At 52.0% G+C, this 26,427-nt stretch overlaps 1 protein-coding gene across 2 annotated transcripts in view; it reads right to left on the bottom strand.

The window, feature by feature from the left end:
* Mgat5b (alpha-1,6-mannosylglycoprotein 6-beta-N-acetylglucosaminyltransferase B) overlaps positions 1–3,525 on the bottom strand; it is a 68,623-nt gene extending 65,098 nt beyond the window's left edge. The window contains exon 1 of one of the 2 annotated variants that reach the window (XM_036195386.1): positions 2,761–3,525. In XM_036195386.1, coding sequence (XP_036051279.1) covers positions 2,761–2,828 — 68 coding nt within the window. In that variant the 5' untranslated portion in view covers positions 2,829–3,525. The remainder of the gene's footprint in view (positions 1–2,760) is intronic. The other variant, XM_036195385.1, reaches the window with a different exon arrangement.
* Positions 3,526–26,427: the final 22,902 nt, after the last annotated feature.

Here is a 26,427-nt window from a genome sequence, read left to right as displayed (position 1 = left end):
TGCACCACCAAGAGTCAGGACATCTTCTCACCCAGGCATGGAGTGTCACACAAGTGTGCCTGCAGTCATGCAGGGAGGGAGAGCAGGCCAAAACATGACATCATTCATTCTTTCAATACATACTCGTTATCTAAGAGGTGCCAGACACTGGAGTAACCCAAAGTGACAGCAGCAATCTAGGCTCAGAGTCCTTGCCTCCAGCTCAGCAAGACCCCATGCTCCATGCTGGGCACAAACATGCCCAGAGGGATGGCAGAGGCAGAGGAGGTCTGAGACCCCAAATTCAATGGAGGACTCAAAGAGCTGGCAGAGCTGAAAGGGGTCAGAGTGAGGAACCCCACCTGATGTAGAGCCAGGATGACCAAGGAGAGCCCCCCAATAGTCATGCCAGATGCTCCCACCTGCCACACCTCCACTCTGTCTTCAACCCTGGTGCCTGTTTGTGTCTTTCTGCAAGACTTACATTTAATTTTCATTATTTTAAACTGGCAGTGTAGTGTTTCGTTAAAATGTGGCCCATTAAAGAAAGCATAATTGTAAAAGAAAAGAAGAAACACAAGCTCTGACCCCATATTGAAAGGAAGCTGTTAGAGACTGAGTCAGTGAGGACCTACACTCAGAGGTCTCGCAGTTTCCGCAGGGACAGCCATGTTCCTGATTTATGGGGGATGGGGGATGGTGAGCTGTAGAAGACAGGTGGTACAGAGGACACTTCTCTTACTTCAGAGGGACCTCACTGAATCCCTCTAAGCCCAGAATGGGGTTCAGAGCACACCAGGGAACATCTTGTGGGCACCCCACTATTCTCCCATCCTGAGGACAAAAAGGACTTTCCCAGCTCCAGTATCTCTCTCAACCATGGGATTGCATTTAGGGCTGAGATACGGGATGCTTGCCATGAGGAAGGCGTCTACACCTCTGCCTGGGCTCTGAGGCTCCAATCCACTGCCTTAGCATTTCTCTCTCTCTACCAGTTACTACAGCTGGGGCCCAGGGTCCCCAAAAAGCAGTTGGTGGTCATTTATAGTGGGTTCAATGGTCTCATCCATTCATATATCCATCCATTTCAGGGGCATCCACAAAAAAGCTCTCTGCCAGGAGCTCTGCTCTAACAGCATCCTCAGACCTCCCTTGGGAGTAAACTAAGTTAGGGTGACATCATCAGAGGGTCGCCCCTGGACTCCAATCTAAAGATCTGAGGGGGCCTGCAGAAGACCAGTAGCTGTGGGTCCCCACTATCCTAGGAGAGACCAGGGGGTGAACTGCAGTCCTGGAAGGGGTTGTGAATCCACCTTAAGGTAGGGAAGGACAAACAGAGGAGGAAGAACCCGGCTCAGGGCGAAGGCGCTGTCTGTGGTGCTGGAGACCTCCGCCCGCAACCATCACACTGGGAACCTTCAGAAGCCGGGCTTCCCGCAGGCTACAGAACTCACTTGGGATTTGAGACCAGCAAGAACCCTCTCAAGTTGCCCAGCAGGGCAGGAGTCCAGGACCTCCCTAGAGGACCCAGAGTCTTCCCAGAGATGCCTGCTTGGCGACCTAGTTCCCCCGGGGCACCTTAGGCCAGGGATTCCTGAGAAACTCTCCCAATAATGCTCCAAAAGCCTTGCCAGAAGCTCTCGGACTCTACAGACCTTTGCATTCACATAGACAACCATCTCCAGAGGTTGCCATCTCAGCCCCAAACCAGCCCAGCATGCTGATGGCAATAGCCAGGTGTGCCGTGTCTCCCCACCTCCAACCCAGCTGGGCACAGAAGCCTGTCTGGAGGCACCGGGATCAGCCCAGAGCCTGGAGGGAAAGCCTGTACACTCCTCAGGTTTACAAGCTGACTCCACCTGTGGCCTAGTCCCACCCCACTGCTGCGTCCACCTCTCCCTCTGTCTTCTGGGGCCAGCTGCCAATCAAGGTAACACTCCAGGTCACACACACACACCACCCCCTCCCCAGCCTGGCCTGAGGGCCTAGCTCTGCTGGAGTCTGGGAGAAGGAAGCAGGGTCCCTTTTGAGGACCAACAGGTCCTAGTGAGTCCCTCACAAACTGCACCCCTGCCAGACTAGCACCGTCCACAAGTCCACGGTAGTGAAAGGCAGGGAGGCGTCTCTGACTCTGTCAATGCCCCATGTTCCTGCTGTGCCTGTCTAGCCTGTTGGAGATCCGCATTTGGGAGCGAATCCCCAGCAGAAGGGGTCCACGCCCAAGTCTTGGGGACCCTCTTGTCAGACATAGGCTCGTGCCCAACCAAAAGGATGGGAAAGTAACAAGGGCGGGAAAAGGGGGGGTGGACTAGGCAGAAAGGATGGGCGGGCCGACCTAGAAGACGACAGGCAGGACTCCAGGGGTGCCTCCTAGGCACTCAGCACTAACTTCACGGCTCAGATGGGACCGACGTGAGGGGCAGGAAAGAGATTTGCTGGCTGGGATCACTTTGGAACCCAGGATCTTCTTGATTTGGGTGTTTTCTGACCCCATTTTGACCTCTCCATACCTGATATCGCCCCAATCTTGATAAACTCAAGACAGGTCCAGACCTGCACCCACACATACACACACACACACACACACACACACACACACACACTCCCCAACCCTATCTCCATCCGTTCCCCATCCCCATGGCCCTCATCGAGAATAAACTCGTGAACCTCCTCGGCCGCCCCGGACTTGCGACCCCGGCGGGGACGGACCTCGCCCAGCTCCATCACGCGCCCCCTTGGGGAGGTCTTGACCTCCCGGTGCCAAGCAGTAGAGAACTTTACCGAAAGGGTCTCAGGGTGACCAGGCATCTTCTGACCATTATCTTCCCATCGGGGTTGACTGTGATCATTGTTCAAACTTGTCTGGGCGAGAAGCCCCGGGCGAGGCCGGACGCACCGTCCTGGGCCCGGCTCCGGCCGCCTGGGGAAACGTGAAGCCGCTGCGGGCCGAAGCCGGGGGGAGGGGGGTCGTAGCGCCGAGGGCGAGCGGGGCGCGGTGTCTTCGCTGCTCTGCAGCCACGGGGTGGGGGCTGGGGGGCACGGCGCGGCCTGGGCGCCTAGGGCAGAGGGGTTCGGCGAGGGCTCCCGGCCGGGCGGTCTCTGCGTCTCCGCCCTCCCCGCTTCACATTTTGGGAACGGCGAGGCGGCGCGCCCCCAGATCGCCGGCCGCGCGTCTGCCTGCTCAGGCTCGCTGGCTGGGCGGGACGGCGCCGCGGCGCGCAGACGGGCTTCCCGCGGCGGGCGCCCTCATCCCCGGGGCCCGCGCCCTCGGAGCTGGCTAGAGGCGGCCCCAGGCCCGCGCCCCCGCCGCTCGCACCTTCCGGCCGCGCCGCTCGCCCGCCGCGCGCCCCGCCGCGCCCATGGCTCCGGGGGAGGGACGGCTGCGCGCACGCCTGCCCTCGCCCTGGCTCGCCCGCTCGCTCGCTCGCTCGCTCTCTCGGCCGCCGGCGCTCCGGGCTCCCGGCTCCAGCGCCGCGCTACAGCCCGAGGCGCCGCATTGTTCCCTCTGAGGAGGCGGCCCGGGAGCCGCCTCGCGCTTCCTCGGCGCATGGGCGCCACCTCGTGGCCGCGTCCCCGCCGCTCACCCTCCCCGGGGCTGTGCGCGGAGGAGGGGACGCGAGCGCGGGAGCCACCGGCCCGGTGCGTGGCCCTGCGCCTCTCCGGTAGCCGTGCAACTTCCTAGGGCATCCAGCAGCCCGGGGAGCCGAGGCTCCTCCGGCAACTGCAAAGCTTAGGGGAGATGGAGGCGGAGAGGAGACCGTTGTCCGTCCTGCGGGGCACGAGCCACCCCAAAGAGCTTCTGTACCTGCAGCTTCACAGCCGCTGATTCTCTCCGCAGCACCCACCCACCCTCAGAAACTCCCCGAGTCCTCTCACTTCTCACTGGTCTATAATAACCCGGGTCTGTGGCATTCATGCCGGGAGCCAGATCGGATCGTCAGCTGAGTGCCTAGGGGCTAGCCTCGGATTCTCTCCGTCAGTGAGTAATGAAGGGCTGGAGTTAACCGGGCTTTCTACTACTATACAACTAATGACCAAAAAGCTCACCGAGGCTCTTTCAACTCCCAAACCCACAGACTTGAATTTTAACACTGTTGAGCCCTGTGTACACCCTCCCTGAATTTATTTGTGGTGGGTTCTGGGGCTCAAACTCGCGTTATCGGGCTTAAGGACAGGTTCCTTTACCCCCTAACCATTCTTCCTGGCCTGTCACTCATTCCTTAGCGTTGATGTGGCTTTGGCCTTGACAGCCAGGAATGACACCCAAACTTGTGGCAGCTGGGGGCACCCAGACAAGAGGTATGATTTAGAGGCCTAGCAGAGACCCCACTGCCCTCAAACGCTTCCCTAGCCAGCCTGCTGGAGTGCCCAAATTCCCTCCGCCATCACTCTTTCTTCAGAGGCACGGTCAGCCTGCCCTTGTTCAATGCAAATGTGTTACCTAGCTGAGGTAACACATCAACCCGCCAACATCAATTTATCACTCGTTTGCACATTGGCGGACAGTAAGGCAATGAGATAATGTGAACGCTGGTGGAGAAGCCAGAAAAGCAGGCAGCCTGAGTCACCGCCAGTGGGAAAAGGCACCCAGCGGGGCGGGGCAGGCGGAAAGGGGCTGCATTGCAACCAACAGCAGGTTAGTTGGAACCCAGTTGGGATGGGAGAGAATAGGGATTCCGTAATTAGGTTTCCATTGTTGTGACAAACACCATGACCAAAAGCAAGTTGGGAATAAAGGCTTTATTTGGTTGATACTTTCAAGTCATGGTCTGTCCCAAAGGGAAGTCTGGGCAGGAACTCAAAACAGGGACATGGTGGCAAGGAACTGAAGCTGAGGCCTTGGGGGAGAGCTGCTTACTGGCTTGCTCTCCAAGTCTTGCTCAGTCTGCTTTCTATACCACCCAGAACCTGCCCAGGGGTGGCCCCATCACAGTGGGTTGGGCCCACCTACATTATTAATCACGAAAATACACACAGGCTTGCCTATAGGCCAATCTGGTGGAGGCATTTCCTCTCTCTCTCTCAGATAACTCTAGTTTGTATCAACAACAACAACAAAAACTAACCAGGGCCAAGTGCTTCCTCCTGAGCTAGGGAGGGGTACCCCTCACAGACCATCTTTTACTCAGTGCCCAAGGGGTTGGGACTCTTACTAGTGGGAACAGGGTGTCAGGTCTGCACGTGGCAGAGGTCTGGTCTTGGGTAGTGCTGTTCCAGCTGAGTGCATTCTTGAAGCCACCAGCTCTTCAACGTTAAGAAATGTGAAGGGGGTCCAGGGAGGTGGCTCTGAAGGAAAAGCCATCGGCCACCAAACCTGATGACCTTAGTTCCATACACATGATGGATGGAAAGAAATGACTCTCTCAGGCTGTCCTCTGACCTACAAACATGCATCATGGAACACATGTGCCCATACATATACACACAAAATAAATAAAATATGCAGGGCGGTGGTGGCATAGGCCTTTAATCCCAGCACTCAGGAGGCAGAGGCAGCCGGATACTGCTTTACCTTTGTTTACAGTGGTGGCACTTTAAACTACTAGCAGCCTGGCCACTAATACCATAGCCTGGGGAGAATTCTCTTCCCCCAGACAATGGCGCTGGGGAAACTGTTGCTGCTGCTGACCTAGTTCTAACAAAATCGCTACCGTTCTAATAAAACTTGAGATTCAAAAGCTAGGGTGAAAACCTGTGAGCTCAGAGAGTTAGAGTACCAATTGGCTAGCTCTCTCTCTTTGCAGGGGTGGGGGGTGGAGGGGTGGAGGGGTGGTGTTGGTTGGGTTGTGTGTCTGTGTCTGTGTCTCCAGAAGCCACTCCCTTCCACAACACCCAATTAAAAATAACCCACGCTAAGCTCCTCCCTGCTACTTCCTGTCAACCAGTTGCTAACCCCGCCTCTCTGAGCCCAGGCTAATTTTATTTAATTAACATAAATGCAACACGTTTTTACAGGGTTAACAAATGCAGCACAAACAAATGTAACACATCTTCACATAGTAGTAATATTCTGCATAAATAAATGTAACACATCTTGGACTAGTTAAAGTAATATTCCATAACAGGTAGGTCTCTCTGTAAGTTCAAGGCCAGCCTGGACTACAGAGAGAGTTCCAGGACAGCCAGGACTATTACACAGAGAAACCTTGTCTCAAAATAATAATAATAATAATAATAATAATAATAATAATAATAATAATAATGATGATGATGATGCCGGGCTGTGGTGGCGCATGCCTTTAATCCCAGCACTCAGGAGGCAGAGGCAGGTGGATCTCTGTGAATTTGAGACCAACCTGGGCTACAGAGTGAGTTCCAGGAAAGGCACAAAGCTAGCTACACAGAGAAACTCTGTCTCAAAAAACCCAAAAAAAAAAAAGTTAAAAAAAATAATTATAATAAATAAAATATAATAACAACAACAAAAAATAATTTCTCTTCTGACCAGCCACCCTCTATCCCCACTAAGCTCAAGGGGTTTGTTTACACCTGATTTATACCTACCTAGGGTAGGACCCAGAATCTCCCTAGTAGGTATGACTACAGTGTGCCATCTGGGGAGGTGGCCTTCCCTCAACCAGGATTTACAAGATGGAAAAGGACATCCAGCTAGGTGTGAAGATGTACATCTGGCATCCTGGCACTTGGGAGGTAGAGGCAGAAGGATCAGAAATTCAAATGTAGCCTTAGCTACATAGTGAATTTGAGTCCAGCCTAGGCTACACAGGACTCTGTCTCAAAAAGCGGTAACTCCCCACGGCCTCCTTCCTCTGGACCTTGCTCTGTTGCATCTGTCCATAAGGGCAGCAGAGGGATTGCCCCTCTGCCACTGAGCAGCAGGCAGAGCCAGCGGAGAGGCAACAAGAGAAGACCCAGGATATTTGATATGACAGATAGGTCGTCCAGCCGCCTGCTCCTTTGACAGCCTTGTCTCTCAATTCAGTGCTCATGCCCCGCTTGCTGGATGCATGAGGAGAGAAATTATGAATCCTGTCTTCTGCAACCTTAAACACAGCAGCGCTGTGCCTCAGTTCCCCCACTGTGAACCAGGCTATTTATAGCACTGGTCTCACAAGGTTGCTGAGAATGGAGCCTGTGGATGCATGCCACTCTTCCTGTCTGCTGTGGTTGGCACTGCTGGCGCCCTACCCATATCTCCTCTACATTCACCTGAACACACTAAAGTGCAAGATCCTGAGACACCCCTTCAACTCTGTCTGATGGCCGTGGAGATGTGACAATGCACTGGGGGGAGACCAAAGTGCCCTGGAAGCACCCCTGCAGCAGTAGATAAACACCGCTAGGTGTGATCCTGAGCTATGTTCCCCACAAGCTCCTGATGAGACTGTGCTCCAGTTGCTGAGGTAGCTGTTGCTCTGTGGTGCCAAGTGCCTGAGGAATGGCTGCCTTCTCTCCTGTGTCACCTCTCATTCTTCTGTCAATGCTCTGGGGTCAGTTCCCAGACAAACTATTACACCTGAGTCTCTGTTTCAGAGCCTTGCCACACGGACCAGGGTCAACGCCTCTGGCTCACAGCAGATTCAGCTATAGAACTTAGCAGAAGAGAAACCTTTTTCTAATTAGGTCCCTGAGGTCACACTGGGGGCTCGTCTGGGCTTTTTATTACTGCTTTGTTTTGAGGCAGGGACTCATATAGCCCAGTGTCTCAGTTACTATTCTATTGCTATGACCAAGACAACTTGTAAAATGTAATTGGGAGCTGGCTTACAATTTCAGAAGGCTAGTCCATTATCATCATGGTGGGGAGCATGGCAACACACAGGCAGGCATGGTGCAGGAGAAGGAGCTGAGGGCTTTACATCCTGATCTGCATGCAGGCAGCAGTCAGAGAGAGGGAAACACTGGATCTGGCCAGAACTTTTGAAACCTCAAAGCCTACCCTCAGTGAGTGACACACCTCCTCCAACAAGGCCACACCTCCTAATCCTCCTAAGCATGGAAACATAGGAGCCTATGGAGGCCATACTCATTCAAGCCACCACACCCAGGCTAGCTTCAAACTTGCAAAATATTGGGGCTGACTCTAAATTCCTGATCCTCCTGCCTCTGCCTCCCCTGGGCACTAGGATTAAAGCCCTAAACTACTACATATATATATGTGTGTGTGTGTGTGTGTGTGTGTGTGTGTGTGTGTGTGTGTGTATTCCCCCCCCCCCCTTGAGGCAGGTCTATAGCCCTGGCAGGCCTGAAACTCACCAGGTAGGCCAAGATGACCTTGAACACACAGATCTGCCTGCCTTTGCCTCCCAAGTACTAGGATTAAAAGTGTGTGCCACCATGCTGTCTTCTTTTTAAAAATGTTAATAGGAAGTATCCCTATGTAAACCATTTTGGAGCGTGCAATAGAAACTGAGGCAGGCCTGCTGGAGGGCATATCTAAGGATGGGTATCAGGCCTGAGAGGACTCCTGACCAGAGCCCTCTTCCTCCTCATTACTTCCTTGTTTTGTGAGACGGATGGCCTTGCTGCAGCCCCGACCCCTCCTGGGCTGGAGCTGCAGGGAGAAACCCAGCACCAGCCACTGGCCTGAGTGGCAGTGAGTTCCTCTACTGAAGAAGGCAAAGGAGGACCCCTGGAAAAGATTAGAGGGTGAGGGAGGCACCCCAATTCAGGGCCTTGGACTCAATGGGCAAAATAAAACCACTGAACCCGTTCCCCAGGTTACCACGGCACATCACCATGAGAAGAATAGCTTCCACATACTCTCTAGACTCTGGAAGCCCGAAGTCTGAACCCAAGGTACGAGAGGGACAGGTCCTTCTGGGAGCTCTGATGGAGACGCTGCCCTAGCAGTTGCCCAGCTGCTAGTGACAGCTGCAGTGTGTGCTGTTTCTGGGCTTGCGCCTACCTCACACCACTCTCCGCTGTCTTCATGTGGCCTATGTATGTCTTTTTATGATCAAAGTGCCCTTTGTGTGAGGACACCTGTCCTAGCGTACAGGACCCACTCTAACCCAGGATGATGTCATTCTAAGGACATCTGCATAGACCCTGTTTCTAAACCAGGTTGCGATTGTCATTCTGTAAGCACATAGCTCTTGAACAGGCACTGTTCGGCCCTTCACAGGGACCTCACGGGAAAGGACAGAGTGGCTAGAGGTGGCAGAAGACCTGTATGCCCTAAAGATTGTACAGGCAATCACTGCTTTGTGTGGCCATGGGCCCAGCAACTTACTTCAAACAAAGCCAAAAATCTGGGCTTCTACTGTGAAGTTGCATAATGTAAAAATGTAGGCTCAATAATTTTAGAATGGTGTGCAAGGCCAGTAAAATCCACTTGATGGCCTGCCTTATAGTTCTCCATGGATGTCATCCAGGGGCAGAATGGGGTCTGTGGCCTCACCCACTCAGCAAGGCCAGCTTCCTGGGGTCAAGCCCAGAGACACAGATCCCCGACTTGCCCAGGAAGGAAGGTGAGCACTGGGTTTGATGTGGGAGCAGAAGGGCTAACTGTTTCCTGGAGCTTTCTTCCCCCTTCTCCAGGTTCCTTCAGGGCCTCGCTGGCCATCAGCCTGACTCTTCTCCTACTTTCCCAGGGCTTCCAGAAGCTTCTGCAGCTGGTAGACCTGGGGCAGGAGGAAACAAGCACTCTACCATGTTTGAAACCCTCATTTCATGTGCTCAGGATGCAGCAGCAGAGAGCACATTAGGAGGCAATAGGCCATTGTCCTTTGCTGGAGTGCGGAACATTAATAATGTCATAACAGCATTTACCGACACCGCACACAAATCATCAACGGTGCCAGGCAGGAAAAACGGCCCCACACCCTGCACTTGGAGGCCACCAATCGGGGAGGGCCGCTTCTCCAATGCATATTTCATGCTTTCTGTTTCACAACATTTAGGCTAATCCTCCGATTGAAAAGCAGCGTCTGGGGTTTATTTTTATTTATGCCAGAGAGCCATTCTGCTGCACAGCTTGTGGGAGCTGAGAACAGAACTGCTGTACCTTGGCAGTTCTATTGGGAAGGTAGCAGCTGTGTGTGTGTGTGAGTGTGTGTGTGTGTGTGTGTGTGTGTGTGTGTGTGTGTGTGTGTGTGTGACGGGGGGGGGGGGGGGGGGGGGGGAAGAGAAGGTAGCAGCTGTGTGTGTGTACTTACACAAATGCATAAATCCATGAATGAATGTGTGTGTGTTTGTGTGTGTGCGTGTGTGTACATGTGTATGTGATGGAGGAAGGGAGACCAGGGAGCCAGGGGACCAAACAGACAGCCCTTCCCAGGTGAGCCCCAGCTAGACACTGTAAACACAAGCAGGTACTTCATTTACTGTGGTCTGAGGTTACATTTATTTCCTACCTGCTACAAGCCAGGAAATGACCAGGGACTCCAAATGTGTTACCAGGCTTTCATTTTTGCTGTGGTAGTTATACACACATCCCCACGGAAACTTTTTAAAAGATAGTCCTTTACTGCGAAGCAGTCCCCCACTTGCCTTATAGGACAGTACAGGAGTGTGGGGGAGGGGGTGCATCAGCAATGGGATGGGCCAGGTGCTACTACTCCCTAGCACCCAAGAGCATGTTATCACACATGACAAGATCAGAGCACAGTTGCCTGAGGGATGTCAGTTACTAATCAAGTTTGCTTAAAATACAGAGGTGTTGAGGCTGGAGAGAAGGCTCAGTGGTTGAAAGCATTGTCTGCTCTTCCAGAGGACCCAGGTTCAATTCCCAGCACCCACATGGCAGCTCACTATCATCTGTAACTGTAGTTCCAGGGAATCTGACACCCTCTTCTGGCCTCTGCAGGCAACAGGCACACAAGTGGTACACAGACACACATGCAAGCAGATCAACCATACAATTTTTTTTTAAATTTTAACACAGAGTATTGTGCTGGCAAGATGGCTCAGCAGATAAATGTGCCCCCAAGCCTGATGACATGAGTCTGATCCCCAAATCTGATTCCAAAAAGTTGTCTTTCTGGCCTCCACACATGAATTTCAATACATGCATATACATGTAGCATATACACACACACCCTTACACACACACATAAATAACTGTAAAATACAGAGGTGAAGGCAAGAAGATCAGGGCTCAATGCCAACCTTATCCTATCTCCAAGAATAAATAAAAATAGGGCATGGTAGAATAATTCAGCATTTGGGAGGCAGAGGCAGGGAGACCATGAATACCCAGATGAGCCTATATAGTCAGTTATATGAAAACCTGGGCTACAAAGTAAGATCCTGTCTTAAAAAAACAAAAAACAAAAAACAAAAAAAACAAATACATAGATGACCGTGGATTATTGGGCGTTCTGATGGACTCTCAAGGGTGATATGAATTCACAACATGACCCCACGGTTGAGCATGCCGGCAGACCTAGACACTTCCACCTAGCTATTTCCAGTTCAAAATATCCATTTCTGGGTCAAAACATCTTGTGTGACCAGAACCCCGTGGCTTTTAGAAAGCACTCAGCGCAACCATGTGATCTATGCGCATGCATGGAGTAGCCTCATGGGTCCGTGTGTATGCAGGCGCAGCCCAGCCTTTATAAGCCCGTGCCATGTTCCAGTCCCACTTCCTCTCTTGACCACGTGTGTTTTCTGCAGGCCTGTTCACATTTGTCTCTTTCTTTCTTATCTTAATAAGACTCTTGTTAGTGGATTCTGTCATGTTTCGTGACATTTCCTTGCAGGGTAAGAGCGCCGCAAATCACTAACAAAGGGTCCCCAAATGGAAAGAGGAAGACAAAGAATGTGAGGTGAATGAGGGCAGCAGAGAAAGACGCAGCCATTGTGGACTTCGTAGATGGAGGGGGACCCAAGCCACCAAGGCATGCAGGTGGCCCCGAACTCTGGAAAATACAGGGGACAGAGGGCAGATGCTCCTGGAATCCTCCAGAAGGTCTCAGCCCTGGGGTTCCTTGCTGCAGTCCCTGGAGACCTTCGGACTGTTAGTCCCACACTCCCCATGCTCCCCACGCTCCCCACACTCCCACGCTCCCCATATTCCCATGCTTCAAGCTTCTGCACGACTTCATCACAGGAGCCACAGGAGACTCACAAGTGTCCTGGGAGAGTGAGCACTGCCAGGCACCATGCTCCCTGTGTTAATTCATGCTCTCACCTCACAGATGAGGAAACGGAGGTTCCCAGAAGCACAGCCTTAAACAGAAAGGCTCATGCACGCCAGGACCCCAAACTCAGACCTCAAAGCCCATCTGCTTCACCACTGAGCTCAAACATGGATCAGGGGTCCTAGGACCAAACACAGGCAGGCATAGACCTGCATGCCCACGGAGCTCAGGCCTTGGGATAAAGGCTCTTTGTCTTCCACAGCTGCTGGAGAAGTTAATACCTCAGGCCACCAGACAGAGACAGAGGAGAGTGGATAGCCAAGAGGTTAGAGGCTCTGCTGGGGACCATGCCTTAGAAAGGAAGGGATTTCTGCTGGGCATGTCATACACCCCCATGACCCAGCACTTGAGGCAAGGTCCTGAGTTCCATCTCCAGCACAGCAAGGGTGGTAAGTGTGTGTAAGTATGTGTATGTGTGTATGTGTGTGTGTGTGTGTGTGTGTGTGTGTGTATGAGCTCGAGTGCACACAAGGGTTATGTGTGGCTTGTGCAAGGGTGGAGTATGTGTGTAAGGGTGGTGAGTGTGTGTGTGTGTTCAAGTGCACACAAAGGTAGTTTGTGGCTGTGTGTGCAAGAGTGGTGTGTGTGCAAGGGTAGTGAGTGTGTGTGAGGGTGGGGTGTGTGTGAGGGTGGTGAGTATGCGAGGGTGGTGTGAGTGTGCACAACGTGGTGTGTGTGTGTGTGTGTGTGTGTGTACGCAAGAGTGGTGGGGGGGGCCAGGAAAGTGGGGGAATCTGTCCAGAGCAGGCACATGCCCAAAGGCAGAAAGTAGATTAATGGATGGCTGCCACGGGCTGCGGGAAGGGAATGAAAGTTACAGCTAAAGAGCTTGGGGTTTCTTTTAGTATGTTGAGACCATTCTAAAACTAGATAAGGATGGGATATGTACACAATCAGAAATACTTACAAATGTGAATATTCTAGAGATGATGGGCTCAGAGGGGAGTGCTAGCTCTTTTGTTTTGAGAGACAGGGTCTCATGCAGCCTATAGCTCAGGCTGTCCTCCAGCTCAGGAAGTAGTTGAGCATGACCTTCAACTCTGGATCTTCCAGCCTCCATCTTCCCAGGGCTGAGATGTACCTCGCATCTGGTTTACGTGGTGCTGGTGATGGAACCCGGGCCTCAGCTTGAGCTCGCTCTTTCACCCCTACCCCTTAAATGCGGTAACGTGTGCACAATTGCACAATGAGAAAGGAGGTCACAATACTTCCCCAAGCCCAGGCCACAGTCCTGGGGCCCCAGGCTCCCAGGCCCCAGGCTCCCAGGCTCCAGTCCCCCAGGCTCCCAGGCCCTCAGACCCCAGGCCCCGGGCCCTCTGGCTCCTCTGCTTTTTTGTTTTTGCCGTGTACAGAGGGATCCTTGGGGCATTACAACTGAATAAAATCTGCATCTCTGACAGACATTTTACAGGAGAGAAACAGCCACCTGCCCCACACCAGGCTCCCTCATCCTGCAGGGGCTTCTCACCCACCTGAGCCCCTGGGGTGCTCTTTGAGGGACTGAGCATTTCCCCTGGAGCTGAGGCAGGAACCCTTTCTCTCCCTTTCTTCTCATCTCTGGCTGATGAAAAAGAATCTTAATTAAGTGCTCCTCAGCTGCAGGTTTAATTTGATAAGTATAAACTGAAGCATGCTAATACAGCCATCCATCATCTGGAATCTCAATGCTTCTTTCAGCTGAAACTCGGCTATTTTTTTTTTTTTTTTCTAAATCAATTTTTAGGCTGATAATGAATTGGGTCTTGCTCAGGAATAGCAGAGAAAGTGACAGCCTTGTGAGATGACACAGGGATGGGGCTTTTGGGGACCTAAGAAAAAGACATCAATGGGACACATAGCCCTGACCTCACTTACGGAACTCAGGGTGCCCACCTGCCTTCCTTCTTTCCAGTTCCTACTGATGGCCCTCCCCCACATCCAAAAAAGCCCATTCCTTTCTTCGCTTCCTCAAGGCTGTGGCCAGCAGGCCTCTCCTACCTCCTGGCAAAGCCCCTAGACCTGCCCCACGGTCCATTCACAGAGTGGGGGTGGGGGGTGGGAATGGGGGGGGCGGATTTTGGATAACTTGCCAATAACACATTGATAAGTCCTCCATTTGGGCCCCTGGCAGCACTTGACTCTCAAGTATGGCCACTCCACCCGGGCAGTCCTCAATGTCCTTGGCTACTGCAATTTTCCTACTGTGTCTGGTAGCTGTTGACCTGAAGGGATAGTTAAGTCTGCACACTAGGGCCACCCAGACACCTGGGGCTACTCCCAAGCTGCTCTTGTGCCTTGTCCCTGCTTCTGTCTCAAGGCTGCTCTGTCTAGGGGCTCCAGATGGCTCAGACTCATTCTCTTCCAACTGGCCCTTCCGGGCCTTGCTGACACTCCACACGTGACTGGGAACCACACAGAATGCTTGTCTGAGGGGTTGAGAGCTTATCCAGAATGTAGGCCAGCTATGGCTGCTCTGACAGACCACCAAAGACCTGGAGGCTTCAACAGTAGAAATGCACTCCTCACTGCTGTAGAGGCTGTAACCAAAGATAAAGACGGCCACTCACCCCAGCCTCTGAATAGCACGCCTCTGAAGGAATTACAGTGTGCATTTATACACAGGGGCAGAGACTGTGAACATTCAGGCCATAGCCCTGGGTCTGCCCAATACAGCCCAACACAGAAACCACTATAAGAGCACAGGCTTTGCGTGAAGCCTGGGTTCTAGACCCAGCACTGGAAAATACAGATATATGGACCAGAGCACAGCTCTGGCCTGGGTGGGTCTTGGCCAACACCGCATTGTAGACTGTGTTGTTGGAGGACCTCTTCTTCAGTTGTTGAAGGAGTCACTGGCAATAGATGTACATGTGTGCTCGTGTGTGTGCACACACACACACACACGCGCGCGCGCATGCATGCGCGCACACACACACACTCACACACCAAACACACAACTAAAAAGATAAACTTGAAGCCGGCTCCCTGGGGGACCTGACACTTTCCTGAGCACAGTCCATCTGAAAAGCTGCACACCCTTGAGACACCAATGCCAGAGGTTAATAGCAGGCCTTGCTGTTGGCTTCACATTCTGAAAACACAGTTATTTGTTAGACATTGTCTAGAGTTCCCCCCAAGTGCTATTTTGGTTGATTGCTGGTTAGGTGTGTGCTATCACATTTAATTTGCACAGTGGCAGTGTACGCTGTTGACAGCCCCCCACGGTCTCTGGAATCCGGGAAAGCTAGGTGCTGACCATGTAGAATGGAGGCAGGCAGCTGTATGCACATGGCTGGGACAGCCAGCGCCCTGTCCCTCTAGAGCAGCTCACTGTACCTTTGTGCTTTCTGCTGAGCCTAACTCCTAGCAGACACTCTTCTCATTTCTTTCTCTTATTGAGATAAAATCAACCATGTTAAATGCACAACTCTGTGGGATTTCGAACACTGACTATCATGCATCTACCCCCTCGTTTTTCAAAGCGGTGCTGGAGATCAAACCCAGGACTTGGTGCGCAATTAAAGTAAACACGCCACCACCAACTCAGTGTATCCCGATCCCAAAATGCTTTTCTTTGGGGGAAGCTCTTCTGTACTGCTCTTCAGTGGAGATGGCTTCTATGACCATCTCCAGTGAGATCCTGGGATGCCAAGTCTCCAGTGAGTGGTTCTGGGCGGTCATACTGCACACAGCCCTGCATTCCATCACTGGTAACCCAACATTCCAACACTGCTCCTACTCACAGAAGGAAGGGACACTCAGAAAACCCATCAACTCATCCAGACCACATTAGCAAGCCACCAAAAAGGTTCAGGTTACCTGAGAGCCATCCCGAACCCAGGAGAAAGAGAAAAGTGAGGGCCCAGTGACACCCAATAATGTCTGACTCAGGACTTGAGAACTATAGGTCTGTGTTTATGTATGAGCTGCTTTGAGTAGAGACAGTCCCAAAACTTAGGGCACCCCTGGGCCCAGAAGAACAGCCTGAAAGACTGGAAAGTACTGACCCAGGAGGATTGCCAAGAGACAGTGCACAGGTGGTCCAGGGAGGCACTGCTGGCCACATCCTCATCAATCTGTTCAACATACCAGGTAGCCAAAGCCAGGCTTGGTGGTGCCACCTGGTGGCAAGGGCACCAGCACTTCACCGTCAGACTGGGAGTGGGCCTAACCAATCCCTTCTCCAGACCTCTGTGGCTTGGTGATCTGACCTCTTTCCAAGCCATAGATCTCAGGACATCACAGTTTGACAGTGACTGCTGGGAGAATCCCTGCCCTGGGATGATGTAAAAAACACCTACCCCATCCTCCTAAGGTTGCAACAAGAAGCCAGAATAGAATTTCACCAAAGTTCAACTTGGGAATGAATGGGCTTACTGGGCTTACTTCCAATATGTAGATGAGGGGTTGCTTACAGGGCACAGGTGACCCCAAAGTGGCTGATGCAATGGAAAAGCCTTACTCAGCATGGATGATGGCTTTGCCATAGCTGAATAGTGGAGTTCCCCTCAGTTAACTATACCTAGTTTATATCATGGGATTAGTGCAGAATTGGATAGAAATGGCTCTGAGGAATGGCTGGAATCTAATGACCCTCTCTACCCACTCCTTCTCTGAGGCAACAGTCAACAGGCCCAGTCTGCAGGAAGGCCAATGCAAGCTGACCTGGTGAAGGTGGCCTCTGTTTTGCTTGGAGGATCACATCCTATGACAGTGCCCTTCAGAAGGTCTCCCACAGAGAGTGGCACAGGAGGGTGCTACCATGTCATTCAGAGTCCTTCAGGCCTGGCCTGCTGGGGCTGAGTGTCACCGTGAGTTCTACAGTAAGCTCCACTTCCTCTTTCTGTGACCATAGAGCAGATCCTGTGAGTCAGTCACACTCCAGGGGAAAAGCTGACTCCAACGGGTTCCTGGCACACTGACAGATGGGCACACTGTGTGCTACTATGGGTGTCCTGGCATACTGATAGATGGGCACACTGTGTGCTACTGTGGGTGTCTTGGCATTCTGATAGATGGGCACACTGCTCCATGGGGTGGAGGTGGGAGTCTGAGCTGGTTCCCACTTGAACTGTAGATTCATTCCTGAACATACTCTCCCACACACCTTGTGCTGCTCATGAGAATCTGCCCAGATGTGTACAGGATCCAGCTGTGGTACATCTGGTACCCACCCACTCCAGGGCCATGCCAACACAGGAGCCCTACTCATGGGACAGGGCGAACACCCTTTGGCTGGTGCTGGAACAGAGGCTAGAGTAGACTCCTCTGGGTGGCTTCCTCCCAGAACAGGTGTGCATGGGTGCAGGCCTCCTGCTGAGCCGTGGGCTTTTCTCCAAAAGATGTTGCCATCTGGTGGGGCTGACTATCACAGTACTGAATACCAAGTGTCTTGAAGGACAGAAATGACTTTTTTCCACAGTTGCCGATCTGGGTGTCTGAGGTCACTCTGTAAGGCAGAAGCATTTCCTTTGAGGACCCCCACATTGACTTGTCTTTCCAAGATCTCTTGGATTGTCTTTGCTCCCCCCCCCCCCCCGCCCTTTCCCTTATTTAAGATGAGATCTCCTTCTGTGGTCCAGAGTGGCCTAAAAACTACAGTCCTCCTTTCTCACCCTGCAGAGTGCTGGGGTAAAAGCATGAGCCTCCATGCCAGGCTTCACCACCCCTCCTTATTTTGTAGTTTCTGGAGAGGAGACAGTGTGCACATGCCATGGCTCGTGTGTGGAGGCCAGAGAACCATGTATGTGGGTTCTAGGACTAGATCATCAGGCTTGATGGCATCCACCTGTAACCCCTCACTGCTCCCCTTCTTATAAGGCCACAGTCACGCAGTGACCCCTACCCTAAAGACCTGGGGTTAAATGACCACCTCTTTAAAGACCTTGTCTCCGAATATGGTCACACACAGGGCCTGGGAGGCAAGGCTTCAATGTATGCTATGGAAGGAGCAGAGCCAATCAAAGCAGGCGCCCACACAGAAACCCACCCCCAACAGCAGGACAGTGGGCAGGGCCGGCCTGGGGGAGTGTCTGAATTAAGCAGATTATGGGGAAGTGCTGCTCCAGGCCACAGCTATAATTAGTGGAATTACAGTCAGGCTGAATAGAGCAGCCGCTCCCTGCCTTGCAATTAGAGAGGGACCCCGCTGACTCTCTACTCAGGGAGGTCTGGGCTCACACTACAGGGATCTGTCTGGAGGGTGGGGCAGCAGAGTGGAGACGCTGGCCCAGGTGCTCAGTGGTTGGCTAAAAACAGACCCAGTGGGGGCCAGTGGGCACTCCTGGTGGGGGTGAGTCAGGCAGGTAAGGGGTCTGGGCGGGAGTCCCCTGCCAGGCCACAGCAGGAGCAGCCAGCCATCTGGGGGTATAGTCACATGATGCCAACCTCTTGTCTTCAGGAATTCTACCTTTCACCTTCCTCTGCCCTTCTCTAAAAAAAAAAAAAATCAGATGAAAAGGGGAGCCGCGAGAGGAGAGGCTCTGTCCTGTCCCTCTCAGAGGAGCAGCAGGAAATGGAAGGTGGAGACTGAAAAGGGAGGAGGAGGGGACAGTGGAGAGAGAATGGAGGAGGCATGTGACGCAGGGAACGCAGTGGTGATGCACAAGACAGGGCCAGAGTCAGGTGTGGGATCCTGTGATCCCACCTGTGATCCCAACATCTCTGAAGGCTGAGGTAGAATTGTCATGAGTTTGGGGCCAGCCTGGGCTACATGGGGAGGTATAGGTTATCCTGGGCTATAGAATAAGACCCTGCCTCAAAAAACCAAATCAAATAAAGACAGAGCTCTGGACTGGAGGGGCTCATCTTCCACATGGGGAGGGGGATCCACATCTCAGGGACTGCATGGCCCCCCTAAAGGAAACTTCAGAGCCAGGTGCTGTGGTGCTCAGGTGCTGTGGTGCACATTTACAACCCTAGCACTGGGAGGTGGAGGTAAGAGGATCAGGAGTTTCAGATCAGTAACAACAACATAAGAGAGTTGGAGGCTAGCCTGAGCTACATGAGGCCATGTATTGGGGTCAGGAGAGACAACCACTATGGGCTATGCTGGGGATTGGTGAGGGAAAATCACCGTACAAGAGGGAAGAGGAGACTCCATGTAAAAATGGGGAGGGACCCCACAGGAACAACCTAGGTAACTTGGAAATCTGGACTGGAAGGCCAGAGCATCTGGAGCTCAGTGAACAGGAAGTGAGAGCAGAGGCTCCGGGGCTAGCTCCGTGGTTAGGAGTTAATACTGCTCTTACAGAGAAACTGGGTCTGGTTCCCAGCACCCACATCCAGCAGCTGGAACCACGTGTAACTCCAGCTCCAGGGAGATCCTATGCTTCTGTGGGCATCTACACTCACAAACACATGTAATTAAAAATCAAATAAATCTTGGAGGGTTTTTTGTTTGTTTTGTTTGAGACAAGAGCTTGCTGTGTAGCCCTGAGCTGCCTGAAACTCACAGAGATCCACCTGAGTGCTAGGATTAATGGAGTGCACCATCACACCTGGCCAAAATAAATCTGAGTTCAGGGCCAGCCTGGGCTACTTAGCAAGCTTGAAATGAATTTCTGGGAGCTCCTGCCTCTTCCCAAATTCTGGGATTATAAGTATGTACCACCATGCCTGGTTTATGTGGTGCTGGGATCAAACCTAGGGCTTCCTGGATATTAGACAAGTGCTCACCCAACTGAGTCACACACACCCCAGCCCCTCAGTGTGCCTAAATTGCTTCTGCAGAGACAGACATGGGACAGCACACCTGTAATCCTAGCACTAGGAAGATTAGCCAAAGTGATGGGAGAGTTTCAGGCCATTCTCAACTCATCAAGACCCTGTCTCAAAAATCATAAAATAGTGTTTAAAGGGCTGGGAACGCAGCTCCATGGTAGAACACTTGCCTAGCATCAGATATAGTGTAAAAAGGGCCAGTGAAAGAACACCCTGGCCCTGAGACCAGAGCCAAGGAAATACACCCTGTCCCTAACCAACTCAGGAATTGAAACCCAACCAATCCCTGAGCACAAAAACTAGCCAGTCCCTGAACATGAAATCAACTAATCCCTGAGCATGAAACCAACCAATCTCTGAGCTTGTCCCAAACTCAGGAATTGAAATCCTACCAATCTCCACCCTGAAAATCTCCACCTTGGAAAGCTCTGCACTAAGAAACCCTACAAAAGCCCTGTGCCTGTTCATTTGGGGCTGCCCTTTTTCCACCCTGACAGAGGCGGCCACTCTCCTGGATTTCTCCCTCTCAATAAATCTCTTGAGTGAAGTGTGTTGTGCCAACTGACTTTCTTTTGCCAGAGTAGAGCAGAGAAGACAGGTAACAACTTTCTCTGGAGCAGAGCTGCAGCTGCTCTTGTCAAGGGAGAGGAGCAGGAGCAGAGCACAGTGTAACACTTTGGCTGGGGAAAATTTCTCTTGCTGGAGCAGAATTGTTACACTCTGGGGAAGCTGAGCAGAGCTGTAACAACCTCGCTGGGGAAACCCTCCCCTCACCCCCTCCGCTGGAGCAGAGTTGTTACACTTGCATTAGGGAAGGAAACCTTTCCTGCAGCAAGGACCCCAACACTTGGCTGGGGAAAGGGTCCCCCACCAGAACAGAGCTGTAACGCTTCTGTTGGGATACCTTTTCCTTCAGAGCTGCAGGTATTCCTTGGCTTCCGACTGCCAGGATACCTTTCCCTTCAGAGGAAACACATCAGGGAAACCATGGGTTGCATTCCCAGCACTCCAAATAAACTAACTAAACTTCTCAACCTCAATAAGAACCAGGCTGAATTAAAGCTTTTGTTTGTTTGTTTGTTTGGTTGGTTGGTTGGTTGGTTGGTTGGCTTTTGTTGTTGTTGTTGTTGTTGTTGTTTGTTTTGAGACAGTGTTTCTCTGTGTAGCTTTGGTGCCTGTCCTGGATCTCTCTGTAGATCAGGCTGGCCTCAAACTCCTAGAGATCCTCCTGGCTCTGCTTCCCGAGTGCTGGGATTAAAGGCGTGTGCCACTGCTGCCTGGCAATTGGAGCATTTTCTACTTAATCCTCTCATAAAGGCTCTGCCTTGGTGTTCCTCACAGATCTCTATAGGGATGAAGCCAGTGCAGGGAATACCACAGACTAGGGTGGGTGCCAGCCCCAAGCCCTCATCATCTTGGGGCTCTAAGGACCCAGAGTTCAGGCAACACCCCTTGCCTTGCCCTGGGTGGGATGCCCAGGCCTGGTATGACAGTGAAGCTGGTGGTGGTCCTTGTGGTAACTCAGCAGTCCAGGGCAGGACTCCTACCCAAAGCCAGAGATAAAGGCCTCAAGACCTGAGGCAGCAGGTAGCAATGGCCATGGAAGACAGACTTGACCCAGAAAAGCAAACTATGATCTGCCAAAAATATCCCCAAGTTCGGGAAGGCTCTCCTAGCAGTGCCCGCCCCCATTCAAATCCATGAAGAGCCAGATGTAGGGCGCCAAGCCAGGACTGAGACTAGACAATTAGGCCATTTAAGACGCACTTTCAAAGCTCAGACGTTTCCCGGCCACACAAAGAAAACGTGCGCTTTATAGACAGGAGAGGAAAATATCCCCCAACCCTGTCTCTCTTCTCCACCCCTGCTTTATAACAGGCAATAGAGGTAAATAAGCCAAATTCTGTGCACAGACGAGAAAAATAAACTCAACAAAGAAGACATCTTGTGGTCACATCCCCCAGAGCACCGACTGTGGGTACTCCTGGATGGCAAGGACAGGGCACCACAGGCCTTCATTTGGGATACAGAGGGAGACTTGGGGGCAGTCCACTGGAATCAGAGGCCCAGCTCTCCAGGGGGCCTTGCCAGAGCTGCAGGGAGGGACCAGGGACAAGCACAACAGCATCCCTTCTTCCATCAGAGAGAGGTGGCTGTTCTCCCGGCAGGCGATGGGCAGCAGGTGCTGCCAAGAAGACAGAAGCCTTAGCCGGGAAAGCTGTCCCAATGAGTCGTCGGCTCCAGCTGCTGTCACAAAATGCTGCAGCCTGGGGCGCAAACAACAGACTCACCGTTCAGGAAGCTGGCAAGCCCAAGATCCAGGTTCATGGTGAGGCTTCTTGGTTTGTAAATGGCCGTCTGGCTGCTGGGTATCATGTGGTAGAAATGCAGTAAGGTCACCAATCCCAGAATGAGGCCCAGCCTCATGACCTCCTCCAATCCTAACTACCTCCCAAACGCCTGTCTCCTGACACTATCATATGGGGGGGGGGGGGGTTGGTCAGAGGACAATTTGTGGAAGTTGCTTCTCTCCTGCCACCATGTAGGTCCTGGGACTGAAGCTCATGTCATCAGGCTTGGCAGCAAGTGCCTTTACACACTGAGCCATCTCATGGGTCCTTCTAACCTGGAGCTCACCAACTGGCAAGACCGGCTGGTCAGTGAGTCCCTGGAATCCACCTGCCTCTGCCTCCCAGTGTTGGGATCGCAGATGTACACCACCAAGCCTGGCTTTGGCTTTGTCCCTGGCTACTGGGATGTAAACTCAGGTTTTCATGTTTGCCCAGCATGCCCATTACAGACTGAGCCCTCTCCCTAGTCCCTGAAGTTAGATTTCTCCATATGAACTTGAAAGGGACACAGTCTCTGCTGGTCTCCAAGGCTCCTTTCTTCCCTGTTACACACACACACACACACACACACACACACACACACACAGGAAGCTGCTGAGCAGAGAAGCTCCCTGCAGAGGAATGGATTGGAGCTGTCATTGGGAAGGGCTGGATCAATGGGGCAGCTTCTCCTGCCACAGAATGCCCTGGCAGTCGAAAGCACATTGTTGCTGTTCCTAGAATGAAAAGCCAAGCAGAGAGACTTCCGCAGGCCCTTCTGCTCTCCTCCGAGCCTGTGAGCCTGCGTCTCAGCCCATTGACTCGTGCGCTCTTCCCCTTTCACACACTTGGAAAGAACACCCATCTGCAACAAGACCATATGGAAAGTCTGTCTTCATGAAAATGGAAAGCTGGATCCCGGTCTGAGGTGGGAAGGAGGGAGAAGTACCGGCCGGCATTGTCTGCTGTAACGCTAGACTCTACAGGATTACCATCCTCACACAATCCCCAGTTGACAGAGGAAGAAACGGAGGGGCCGGGGCTGGGAAGAATACCTAGCCTGCTGTCCTGTCCAACAGCCATGTTCTTTCGACCATATCACAATCTCAGAAGTGCTGGGGTCTTCTCCCAGGCCAAGTGGGGTTCCCTCCAAGGGGTAGAAACTTATGGAGGGAAGAGGTAAAGACAGACGTACTCGCAGGCAGATGATAGACCTGACCAAAAGTGATCATTCTGAAGACATCCACAGGCAGATGGGGTAACAGGCCAAAGCATGCCCTGGAGACCCTGGGGCTCAAAACCCCAGGCTCAAAGTATCATTTTTATTCATGTGTTTTCTTATTTGTTTGAGACAGGGTCTCATGTAGTTCAGGCTAGCCTCAATCTCACTATGTAGCTGAAGATGACCTTGAACTCCTGGTCTCTTCCCTCCAACCTTCCAAGCATTGGATTACAGGTGTGTACAACCACACAGTCTCTGCGGTGGTAGAACACAGAGCCTCATGTATGTTAGTCAAGCACTCTACAACTAGGCTACAACCTCAATCGTTACCCCAGTTAAAACAACAAACAACAACGACAACGAAACAGGGTCTCACTCTGTAGTCCTGACTGGCCTTGGCCTCCTGGCAACCTTCCAGGGGTGGGGAGTACAGGGGTGAACCACCCTATATGACACAGACTACCATCTTGTTCAGGACAGGACAGTGACCTGGCCCCTGATGACCCTACCTTTGGGCTCTGCCCCACGGGTTGTCACTCTAGCCAGAAGTCCAGCTTGCCATGTCATTGTCACACAGAGGAGTGCCCCCACCCCCCCCCCCAGCCCCACCCCCAGCCCCAGCCCCACCCCCCAGCTAAGGACACGGCTGTCTGCAGGGTGAGCAGGAAGATGCACATTCCTTAGTACAAATCTGGCCCAGCTGCCAGGATAACAGAGCCTCACCCACCTTTAAGGCAGAGTCCCCAGCTGTAAACTCACAGCCGTTGGCAAAACATCTTTGCATGCTGGCATTTTATAGCTGGCATTTTCATATGTAGGCTGCCGCCTGCTGTTATAGGAACCTGTAATTTGTGGATTTCAACAGGATGCTCCATCAGAGGCAGAAGCAAGTGTTTGCAAAATGTACAAGTCAAGAAAATTAATGGACCATTAAAGGGGCTCTCCCTTCCAGATAGCCAAAAGGAGAATGTGCCTGATGTACAAATCTGTGAGTTCACAGCTTCCAGAAAACCCAAAATACAGGCCAATACACATGCCTGCATAGACAGAAGACAGCAGCAGGTAGCCTCTGAGATGATCCAAAGTGGCTCTCTTCCCAGTGCCCACACCCCTGTAGAATACCTTCCCTGCCTTCGTGTGGGCTGCACTTAGAGACTAGCTTCTGACTGTAGACTACTGACTGCAGTGAAGAGCTACTGCCCGAAGGATTACGCTTTTGGTTTGACTTTTTGAGACAGGCTTTCTCTGTGTAGCTTTAGAGCCTGTCCTGGAACTTGCTCTGTAAACTAGGCTGGCCTTGAACTCGGAAACCCTCCTGCCTCTGCCTCTCAAGTGCTGAGATTAAAGGCGTCATAACCACGCCTGGTAGGATTAAGCTTCTTAAAAACTGTGGGGAAACTGGGCTTGATAACTCACACCTATAATCCCAGTGACTGGGAGGCTGGGACCAGCCTGGGCTGTAGCTTGAGTTCCAGGCCAACCTGGAGCCCATAAAGAGACTCACAGAAAAGTGAATGGGCACACTCTCTGAGCACTAGGGAAGGAAAACTGAATCTTTACCTATGAAACACTCTCTTTTCCATGAAAATAGCTTGTTTAGAGAAACATTAGGTGACCACTAAAGGAAGTTCCATTCTGCTGATTGTGTATGGGGCAGTTTCTCCATCTAAGGTGTTGGTTTGGTTGAGTTGGGCAGCATGTAGCCCCAGTTGGCTTTATTTTTATTTTGACATTTATTCAGTGTGTGCATACACCTAGGCCACCACATTAAGTGTGGAAACCAGAGGACAACTTGTAGGAGTCAGTTCATCCTTCCTATCATGTGGGTCCCCAGAAATCAAACTTGGGTCTTGTCTTTTTTTTTTTAAATGTATTTATTTATTAATTTTTTTTTTCATTTTACATACCAACCCCAGTTCCCCCTCCCTCCCCTTCTCCCGCCTCCTCACCTCCCTCCCACTCTGCCCCCATCCACTCCTCAGAGTGGGTAAGGCCTCCCATGGTAGTCAACAAAAGTCTGGCATACCAAGTTGAAGGAGAGCCTAGCCCCTCCCCATTGTATCAAGGCTGAGCAAGGTATCCCACCACAGGGAATGGGCTCCAAAAAGCCAGTTCATGCACCTGGGATAACTCCTGGTCCTGCTGCCAGGGACCCCACAAACAGACCAAGCCACACAACTGTCACCCACATTCAGCGGATCTAGTTCGGTCCCATGCAGGTTCCTGAGCTGTCAGTCCAGAGTCACTGAGCTCCAACTAGCACTGGTCAGCTGTCTCTGTGGGTTTCCCCATCATGGTCTTGACCCCCTCTTTTTTTTAAGATTTATTTATTTATTATGTATACAGAAGAGAACACCCAGATCTCATTACAGATGGTTATGAGCCACCATGTGGTTGCTGGGAATTGAACTCAGGGCCTCTGGAAGAGGAGTCGGTGCTCTTAACCTCTGAGGCATCTCTCCAGCCCGGAAGGTCTTGTCTTAGTTAGGATTTCTATTGCTGTGTAGAAATCACCATGACCAAAAAGCAAGTTGGGTAGAAAAGAGTTAATTTGACTTACACTTCCATTTTGCTGTTCATCTCAAAGGAAGCCAGGACAGGAACTCAAACAGAGCAGAAACCTGGCTTGCCCTCCATGACTTGCTCAGCCCGATTTTTTTTTTTCCCAGAGCTGAGGACCGAACCCAGGGCCTTGCACTTGCTAGGCAAGCGCTCTACCATTGAGTTAAATCCCCAACCCCCCAGCCCAACTTTTTAATAGAACCCAGGACCAGTAGCCCAGGACCAGCAGCCCAGGGATGGCACCACCAACAACAGGCTGGACCCTCTCCCGTCAATCACTAATTAAGAAAATGCTCCACAGCTGTATCTTATGGAGGCATTTTCTCAATTGAGGCTCCCTCATTTCAGATGACTCCAGCTTGTGTCAAGTTGACATAAGACCAGCCAGCACAGATCTTCAGGCTTGGCAGCAAGCAACCTTACCCACTAAGCCATCCTGCTGGGCAGCCAGCTCATTCCCAAAGAGCTGGCTTGAACTATGTAGCTGAGCATGAGCTTGGACTCTTTCTCCCAAATGCTGGGG

This window comes from Onychomys torridus, chromosome 8 (genome assembly GCF_903995425.1).
Source record: "Onychomys torridus chromosome 8, mOncTor1.1, whole genome shotgun sequence".
NCBI lineage: Eukaryota > Metazoa > Chordata > Mammalia > Rodentia > Cricetidae > Onychomys > Onychomys torridus.
This window is presented reverse-complemented; position numbering and strand designations above follow the sequence as displayed.